Here is an 8,389-nt window from a genome sequence, read left to right on the forward strand (position 1 = left end):
TTCCTCTGGCCGGAAATCCCGCTTTTCCCCTTCCGAATTTTGGAACGAAAATCACAGATAAAAACAAACAGAAAAGAAAGAGAAAACTTGAAAAAAATAATTTACGTCATTTACGAGTAAATTCAGTCGTAATTACAGTATTACCATGATTTCAAGTCTCAAATTTTTTCACAACAAAATTTTTGGCGGGTTTCTTATCAGTTATTGATTTTTGTTATCATTAAAAAAATAATGTCGATTTTGTTGAGAATGGACGAAAAATGAAAGAAACTACAAACTAATTAGTAATTACTATTTATTAAGAAAAATTAAGAAAACGAATGCAATTTTCCCGCGAAACATGCGTATCTTTTTCCATGGATCAAAAAGTGTAATCCATGAAACAGTTGGTGAGAGAATACTAGAAAACTGTTCAAGTTTTTGTGATGGCATCCATAGAACAATTTTCTTCTTGTTTGGATTCCACGATCGTAAAACTATTGAAAGACAGAAATATCAAATCAGTAGCTGATTTTCTTCAAGAAAAACCGGAAAATATTGCCAAGATTACGAAACTGAATTTTAAGGTAGGTAGCTGTATGAAAAAGAAACTACGAGTCGGAGACAGTTTCAAGACAATCATTGACGATACCAACTGAAGAAATAGTCAAATGAATCCATAATTTGAAGTTCAATTTCTATTTTACAGGATGTATTGGAGATCAAACAAAAACTATTAGTCTCGTTTCAAAGTAATTTCCATGGAGCGTGTTCTTTACTGACGAAAAGCATCGATAATAGCTTCGTATTAATTTCTGGAATTGAAGAGTAGGTAAATTAAAAATTTCATCTTGGTAGAATTAGCTCCTTGGTGTTCTTTCTGAATCGTATTTCTTTTTTCAGGATTGACACTCTGTTGAACGGTTTTAAATCTGGAATCATTTATGAAATGTGTGGTTTATCGGGAAGTGGAAAAACACACACTTGTTTGTCTCTCGCAGCGAATACAGCGATAAAAGCAAAATGTGTTTATTATATCGATACGAAAGGAGATTTTAGTGCAATTAAATTGAAACAAATTATTAGTAAAACGCATTCTTCCAAGAAGGTATAATCAACTTGTTATAGAAAACCGTTATCGATTGATATCAAGTTAATCTTTTGATTGAAAATTCGTCATTTTCTAGGATATAATGGCTTGTTTGGAAAGAATCAGAGTTACCACAGTTTATACTTTATATGAAGTTATATCTGCTCTACATTGGTTGAAAAATCAGTTGTTATACGATAGCGTGCCTCTGATTATAATCGATTGTTTATCTACAGCTTATTTTTTATCCGTCGGCGCTGATAAACTAATAGGTGAGAATTGCAACGACATCCGAATCAATTTCTTAATAAGGACTATCTGATTTAGTTTTGATGATTTTCAGGTTTGGGTTTATTGAATCATATTGCTAATTTGATAAAGTTCATAGCGATAGAACATCACGTTGTCATAGTGATCACAAATTTGGCTACCAAAGATTTCAAAAATAATGACGTTGTTCTTCGACGAAATACCAAACCGTGTTTAGGAAAGTACTGGCTTCATGTTGCCAATTACAGGTTGAACTTCAAGAAAGAAAACAACTTAATTCAAGTATCTTTAGATGAAGATTCTGTGTTAGGTGACAATACCACTTGTAATATAAATATAATATAATTAAATGTAAATAAATACAATTCTTATTATGAAAAAAGTTTATTTGTACTACGAGTAAATTCACTCAAAAAAAACAAAAACAATAATACAAAATCAGGAACATAATACGACAAAAATAGTATTAAACAAATGTCTTATAAAAATAAAAAATAAATCACTGGAAAGTGGTCATGATAGTAAACTCATGTTCTCATTTTCTTCGCAATAACTACTCCACTGGAGGATGCATACGAAGCATTCTCCTTGTTTAATAAATTCATCGTTTTCTTACGTGTTTGTTCATCCTAAAAAACAATGTTTCTTCAACTGATATACTCAAATAAATTCATAGCACGTGAAGGTTTACGAAAAGCTTACCTTACGAAACCAATCATCTCTAAGGAGATCTTTCACATAGCATCGATGTTGAGGATATTTTTGTAAACATTTCCCGATCATTACTCTGGCTCTCTGCACAGTCTGCTTCTTCCATACGTCACCGTCAAAATCAAAAATCGCATTTTTTATCTGATCATCCATAGCGAAAGGTTTCTTATTTCTACGAAACGGTAGATTACCACTCAAGCTGCACAAAATCACAAAATTTGACAGAAATTTAATTTCAGAGGAGCTGGAAATGTGATGTTATCGTAATGCCAAAACAATACATCGGAATAAATGCAGTCATAGAAAATAGGTACACAAGATTTCATTAATTAACTTCTATCTATTGTACTTGAAAGCTTACCAGTAATACAGGATTACGCCCAGGCTCCATACGTCTGCTCTAAAATCATAAGTTGAACTTATGCCAGAGAATTGTAATTCAGGAGGAGCATAACTCATCGTGCCGCATCGAGTTCTGACACAGGCGGGCGCGTCCAAAAATTTGGACAAACCGAAATCTGTTATTTTTACATCCGGGTGATTAGAGTCCGAACTTAGTAATATGTTCGCCGGCTAAAAAAATACAATTTAATTATTAACAGTCGTGATTTAGCATAATGAAACTTGAAAAATATAGGGATGAAATTCTTACTTTGAGATCTCTGTGAATGACTTTATTTTCGTGTAAATAATTTACTCCCAGTAAAACCTTGAAATAAATATATTTAGCAACATCCGGTTCCAAACATGTTCGCTTAACGACATAGGCACCCAAATCGCCGCCGTGCATATATTCCAAAAATAAGTAGATATGATTGTCGACCAAAGTCATATTAGACATTTTCACGATATTGTCCTGAAAATTTTCAAGAGTTTTAGTCTTCATTGAAGCTTACTTGATATACGAAAAATCTAAACAATTTGTATCACTTACATGATTGAGCTGCCTCAGGATCTTCACCTCACTAAACGCATCGATTACTTTCTTCTGTTCGATAGCTTGAATATCAATTGCTTTCATGGCATAACATCGAGTAGTATCCTAAATACATACAACCAGACGAATTATATTCACCTCAATAACGACAAAATAATTTCGTGAAGATCATACACTACCTTTTTAAACACAAGTCGTACTTCTCCATATCCACCCTTTCCTATCACATTAAAGATCGCGTAATGATCGATTATTTCATTAGGATACTCCAAGTACTGACTAGCGTTTAAATCTTGAAATAGGAACACTGGAAAAAAATTTAATGTTAACATTTACTCAATTACTCGTGAAACTTGAGAGAACAGTTAGGAAAATGTAAAGTTCATTATATGTACTTACCATTATGGGTTGATGCGGCAATTCCAATATTATCATTATTGGTAAGAACGAGCGACTGATGTCTTCCAATGCATTTACCATTAATAAAGGTTCCATTGGAACTCAAGTCGGTGATTAGAATCACGAAGACTCCGTTCTTTGGTTCCTCTCTTTTAACTCGAAAATGAACGCTGCTAATACAGCTATAAAACCTTTCGCCAACTTCTTCGACGGTCAGAGTGTAGTCACACTCCGGACTTCTTCCAAACGTAAATTCATTCGGACATAAATCTATTACGTGAGACAAATTGAGATAAAATGAAGAAGACAGTTTAGAAAACACCGGGCACATGGCTTGCAAATGAAAACTTACTTATATATTTCGAGATGTTGATATTTAAAGGATAAAAACGTCCCCAGGCACATTCTACGTCGAATGGCGGCGTATAATTTTCAATCGAATCAGTCATGGGTTGAGTTGCAGGCAAATAGTGGGATTGCGACATGATGAAGTATAATTTTGATCGAAAGTCAAAATATTGGTAACAAATCGTCAAACGATTAAATCACAACCATAAAGCACGAAATTATTAAACTTTACATTAATTTCTTATTATAACGCATATAAAACAACGAAAATTCCAAAAATAATGCGAAAAATGGCACGTGCGACGAGGTAAAGTAACATGGAACACGCGATGGTGGAATAAAACAAAAAATTGAAATAAAAAATGGTCACAACACAACTCTCATCGCATTCAAACAAGCAAACAACAAAAACAACAACAATACAACAAGTGTCATGATTGGCGATTGGTGAATCACTGCCCGCGATCCCCCGCCATCCCACACTGCAAAATAATATTTGATTTACCACTACAAAAAAACAAATAAACACACACACAGCATTATTTACAAAGTACACTGAACACAAGCAACAAAATACGCTTATTTCGATTGCTCACCGCAAAATTTGTATCACTTCGATTTCATTCCAACTAAGATTTTAATAGAACATTATTAAACCAGTTGATTTGTTCGAATTTTAAACCAAAATTCGATACTACGCATAAAAAAACGTAAACGAACGAATATTAATTAATCAAATGATCGGAAATTCGTTTATTTTACATCTTGAAAGTACGTAGTGGTGAGGAATCAAAGTATCAAGTTGGAAAAATTTTTCAATCGATCGCTTATCAATTCGAGTTTATGCGTTTATCACAAAATTTAAATTTAATAATTAGGTAATTAATTCGCCGGCAACTCGCAAATTTTGGTTTTATATTAAGTGGATTCGATTTAAAATGGTGCAGTTAGGTAAAAGTTATTACAACAGTATATTATCCGCCACCTTCTCACCTTGCGGTGAATATTTTGTGGCGGGAAATGTCTTCGGAGATATTCGCCTATTCAAGTAAACCATTACTTTTCTTCCTGCTTTTAACAATTTTAGAAACCATAAATGCTGATTTTGTATTGTGTTCTTATTCACTAGTTTCCAAAATCTACTCTGCAACACCGAAGAAATTTCAGACAATGATACCAAGATATCGAAAAATCGTTTCAATTTCAACACTTCCTTTGAAAAGCCAATCAGTTATCTATCGTCTAGTGACAAATTTTGTATTGCTGGAATTGACGGAGAGATTCTGGGTTGGCCATGGACCGATGTTATCGGCTTGGAAAATGGAAACACGATACCTGCTCCTTCGTGGAAAATACGTCTTCCTCAATCTGGGTATTCTATTTGATTCAAATTTATCAATTTTTCAGCTATGTATGTGAATTTAATCCCAATTCATTTCGCAGCGAAAATTCAAGTATGAAAACTGATTTAAATTGTATCAAAATCGAGACCGGTGTTGATTGTGTGCTGTATGTGGGATGCAGCAATAACAACATTTACGCATTTAGTTTAGAAGATGGCAGATTACTAAGAACCTATTCTGGACATACAGATTTTGTGCACTGTCTCAATATTAGGTAAATGTTTTTTCTTTCAACCGACGCGATGTAATTAATATTTCAAATTCATTCGTGTGTTTCTCTCAACAGGGAAAACACTTTGATATCCGGAGGAGAAGATGGAACTATAAGGATGTGGGACTGTCGTTCTAAAGAAATTATAAATGTTGTCAAACCGTACACAAATTCATCCGTCACTCGTCCCGAGTTGGGAAATTGGATTGGCGATGCATCGCTGAACGAAGATTGGATGGTAACGATTTCGATATTTGTGTATAGAATCGTGATTTTTATACAAAATGGAACAAAAATGATGTGGAATATGATTTTTTAGGTATGCGGAGGAGGTGTTCGTTTGAGTTTATGGAATTTAAGAAATATGGATAGTCCGATGACGGTGTTCAATAATACTAAAGATCGAGGAATTCACATTGCTCAATTTTACCAAGATAGAATTCTGGCCGGTGGCTGCTCTTCGTGTTTCTCTGTTCTTAGTTATAATGATGAACTTCATACTGGAATTGAAACGTCGAGCAATCCGGTATATTCGTGTAACATCAGCACTCCAAAGGATACGAATAAAGTAAAAATTAATTTGTTACACAATCTACATATTCATACCTACTGTAAGCCTTGTATAATGTTTGAAATTTTGTGTGTTTTAGATATTATGCTTGACCGGAAGCAGTAATAAAATTGACATCAGTACAAATTTCAACTACAGAGAATTCGTGATACCATTTTATTGATTAAAATAATATATAATTTTTTATTCGTCATTTCACAAAAGGAAAAAAAATGTTAAAATCAGTTAATTTTAAATACAACAAATTTTTATGTTTCTACTCTCACTGTTTATCATTCAGACGTATTGTTACTTCATTATTACACACACCAGTATCCAGCGGTTGCTGCTGGAATAAAACCTTCCATGTTATGTTTATTTTTAACCCAAAACCAACCCTTTACGCAGCAATGAATTAGAAACACTATATCCCCTTTTCTAACACTCAACGTATCTTTCGCTTTACTCACATAATCCGTTTTAATTACGAGTATGATAGTTTTTTGTTCTTCGTTGTTTTTCTGTAATATCGCTTTCACGGTACACTTGCCGCATTTTTTTGATTGAACATTATTTCTTGTTAATCGAAGGTATAATAAGTCAAAATCTTTTTCAGTGCATTGTACGTCGGAATTACTGAAATTTGGCATATTAATTATTTTTTCCGAAGAAATAACGTTTAAAGTATTTTTTTTGTGGGTTGCAAAAGTTTCATTATCGTTGATTGAAGGTAAGGAGAAAATTTCTAGAGGTATACAAACTTTGTTGTCAACGTAACCCAATTGTCCATCAGCAGTTTGCACATAAAGCCAATCTTCTTCTTCGTACAATACGTTTAATACAGTTCCTAATGGTAAATACTTCTTATTATTATTTGATCCCTCTAGAACGGTCGAATGCATTAAAACTACTGATAAATCGGTGAAATCTTCTGCTTGCGTCTGCGAAAAAATAGATAAAAAAACATCAACATATTATTGCCTATCCAAGCTCTATTTTATTTTCGTTCAACAGTTTGTATGTATAGGTAGGTATAGTAGGTAAGGTACCTTATTAATGAATACTCCTTTTTCCAACGTAGAAAATTGATATCTTGGCATATTTTTGGGTCTTATGGGTTTCTGAAAAACATTATCCTCGTTTACGTTAATTTCATTATATTTTTTAGTTTTCCAATGATTTTCGAGCGTATTGTTGAAATAAATCGCCTCATCATCTTCGTAATTTCGATTCATTCTACGAACAAGAAAAAAATCAAAAACGTATTAAAATAATCGAATCGTTTACAGAAAAATAAAATTCAATTAGTCTGAAAATAGCAACTTTATAGGAATTTAACTTACTGTGCGACCCATGAAGATGATGAAACCGTACCACTTTCAAAATTTTTAAAATTTTCAGTTAAAAATGAAATTTTTGAATGAAAATTAGGAGCACAAGACGACAGCAAAACACCCATCTTGAAATAACATTAATTAAATTTTGAGTACATTTGATAGGTAATTGAAATGAGAATTCATTTAAATATCTGGTCACTGAATACCAAGTAATTAAAATCACGAAATTAATGATTTTAAACACCTTGTTCATTAAACGTTTCACAATGATTTAACCAGTGGTTTGCCTGACGAAGATGATTTAGGTTTGAAGGAAGATCTTATACCAAAACCGGTATCGCACATGTTTCGAAGAACGCGTTAAAAATGAAAACGTTAATCTCGATTAAAAATGCAACGCATGAAATATTAGGCGTAGGTCTAGGTGTATCAGAAATAGCCGATACAACTTTTTTTCTTAATAATTTACCTATCCTACCTATGCAAAAATGAAGTTCTCATTCTTGTGCTAATATTTAAAATCACGTAAAAATTGTTCTCCTATAATTGTGAGTTTGATTAATTCATTTGAACAAATCATGAAAAGAAATAGAAAATGAGTGTGATATGATCGACATTTTGCTTTATGAAGTGTTCGAATAACTATATAGAAATGACATCTCTATCTATTCTTTGCTTTAGTCAAATTGTACAAAAATTTTAATTAAAAATTCGTTACAAAAATCATATCCAGCTACAAGTTTTCGATAGGTATTTGAATGTGCGAAAATTATCATTCTCATCTTAGCAGGCATTAGAACATAGAAGGCGTTGTTGATTAAATATGTGTAGTTGAAATCATAGGTATTCAAAAAATGTTTATTCTAAAACCATCACAATACCTGTAATGAACATCATAAGTAGGTAAAAATAAAATTCTGCCTCTGATTTCTGAACGAACCTTCGATCTATATTGCGGATATTAAATAGTAACCTATCTATGCGAAAGAAAAAGTAGGTAAAACGTAATTTTCAAAAAAAATCTAGGTAAACTTTTTTGCAGCTGATTTTCAATTAGCGAATGTGTTTAGCGTGCATAATGCATCGACTAAATTAGTACCTCTCCAAGCATTAGATATGTACGATAAAGAAAATATGTGCTTTCCCACGATCGA

The 8,389-nt window shown here is 32.7% G+C and overlaps 4 protein-coding genes across 4 annotated transcripts; 2 read left to right on the forward strand and 2 right to left on the reverse strand.

Annotated features, from left to right (window-relative positions):
• Window positions 1-212: 212 nt before the first annotated feature.
• LOC135850157 (DNA repair protein RAD51 homolog 4-like) lies at window positions 213-1,724 on the forward strand. The gene is made up of 5 exons (XM_065370916.1): window positions 213-566; window positions 689-807; window positions 883-1,087; window positions 1,167-1,341; window positions 1,413-1,724. The coding sequence occupies exons 1-5, from the start codon at window positions 426-428 to the stop codon at window positions 1,682-1,684; spliced, it is 912 nt and encodes a 303-aa protein (XP_065226988.1). The 5' UTR covers window positions 213-425; the 3' UTR covers window positions 1,685-1,724.
• On the reverse strand, window positions 1,717-4,175 carry LOC135850154 (ovarian-specific serine/threonine-protein kinase Lok-like). The gene is made up of 8 exons (XM_065370912.1): window positions 3,739-4,175; window positions 3,387-3,656; window positions 3,167-3,294; window positions 2,985-3,092; window positions 2,703-2,906; window positions 2,412-2,623; window positions 2,042-2,249; window positions 1,717-1,968 (listed from the first exon to the last, which is right to left on the reverse strand). Exons 1-8 carry the CDS (start codon window positions 3,869-3,871, stop codon window positions 1,867-1,869), a joined length of 1,365 nt encoding a protein of 454 aa, XP_065226984.1. The 5' UTR covers window positions 3,872-4,175; the 3' UTR covers window positions 1,717-1,866.
• A 177-nt stretch (window positions 4,176-4,352) lies between these two features.
• On the forward strand, window positions 4,353-6,178 carry thoc6 (THO complex 6). The gene is made up of 6 exons (XM_065370914.1): window positions 4,353-4,782; window positions 4,864-5,106; window positions 5,178-5,351; window positions 5,424-5,586; window positions 5,668-5,916; window positions 5,999-6,178. The coding sequence occupies exons 1-6, from the start codon at window positions 4,673-4,675 to the stop codon at window positions 6,080-6,082; spliced, it is 1,023 nt and encodes a 340-aa protein (XP_065226986.1). The 5' UTR covers window positions 4,353-4,672; the 3' UTR covers window positions 6,083-6,178.
• On the reverse strand, window positions 6,061-7,923 carry LOC135850156 (SH3 domain-containing protein Dlish-like). The gene is made up of 3 exons (XM_065370915.1): window positions 7,242-7,923; window positions 6,948-7,134; window positions 6,061-6,839 (listed from the first exon to the last, which is right to left on the reverse strand). Exons 1-3 carry the CDS (start codon window positions 7,355-7,357, stop codon window positions 6,219-6,221), a joined length of 924 nt encoding a protein of 307 aa, XP_065226987.1. The 5' UTR covers window positions 7,358-7,923; the 3' UTR covers window positions 6,061-6,218.
• Between the last annotated feature and the right edge of the window lie 466 nt (window positions 7,924-8,389).

Source organism: Planococcus citri, chromosome 1 (assembly GCF_950023065.1).
Source record: "Planococcus citri chromosome 1, ihPlaCitr1.1, whole genome shotgun sequence".
NCBI classification, from domain to species: Eukaryota; Metazoa; Arthropoda; class Insecta; order Hemiptera; family Pseudococcidae; genus Planococcus; species Planococcus citri.

What these genes read in the sequence shown, in the direction of transcription:
- thoc6 (XM_065370914.1), top strand. Translation starts at nt 4,673, where the DNA reads ATGGTGCAGTTAGGTAAAAGTTATTACAACAGTATATTATCCGCCACC. An exon ending in GGAGATATTCGCCTATTCAA is followed by an intron (nt 4,783 to 4,863) that starts GTAAACCATTAC and finishes CTTATTCACTAG; the next exon opens with TTTCCAAAATCTACTCTGCA. An exon ending in CGCTGAACGAAGATTGGATG is followed by an intron (nt 5,587 to 5,667) that starts GTAACGATTTCG and finishes ATGATTTTTTAG; the next exon opens with GTATGCGGAGGAGGTGTTCG.
- LOC135850156 (XM_065370915.1), bottom strand. Translation starts at nt 7,357, where the DNA reads ATGGGTGTTTTGCTGTCGTCTTGTGCTCCTAATTTTCATTCAAAAATT. An exon ending in TCATCTTCATGGGTCGCACA is followed by an intron (nt 7,135 to 7,241) that starts GTAAGTTAAATT and finishes TCTTGTTCGTAG; the next exon opens with AATGAATCGAAATTACGAAG. An exon ending in AAGGAGTATTCATTAATAAG is followed by an intron (nt 6,840 to 6,947) that starts GTACCTTACCTA and finishes ATTTTTTCGCAG; the next exon opens with ACGCAAGCAGAAGATTTCAC.
- LOC135850154 (XM_065370912.1), bottom strand. Translation starts at nt 3,871, where the DNA reads ATGTCGCAATCCCACTATTTGCCTGCAACTCAACCCATGACTGATTCG. An exon ending in CAACATCTCGAAATATATAA is followed by an intron (nt 3,657 to 3,738) that starts GTAAGTTTTCAT and finishes CTCACGTAATAG; the next exon opens with ATTTATGTCCGAATGAATTT. An exon ending in GGCGTAATCCTGTATTACTG is followed by an intron (nt 2,250 to 2,411) that starts GTAAGCTTTCAA and finishes GATTTTGTGCAG; the next exon opens with CTTGAGTGGTAATCTACCGT.
- LOC135850157 (XM_065370916.1), top strand. Translation starts at nt 426, where the DNA reads ATGGCATCCATAGAACAATTTTCTTCTTGTTTGGATTCCACGATCGTA. An exon ending in TTACGAAACTGAATTTTAAG is followed by an intron (nt 567 to 688) that starts GTAGGTAGCTGT and finishes TCTATTTTACAG; the next exon opens with GATGTATTGGAGATCAAACA. An exon ending in TTAATTTCTGGAATTGAAGA is followed by an intron (nt 808 to 882) that starts GTAGGTAAATTA and finishes TTCTTTTTTCAG; the next exon opens with GATTGACACTCTGTTGAACG.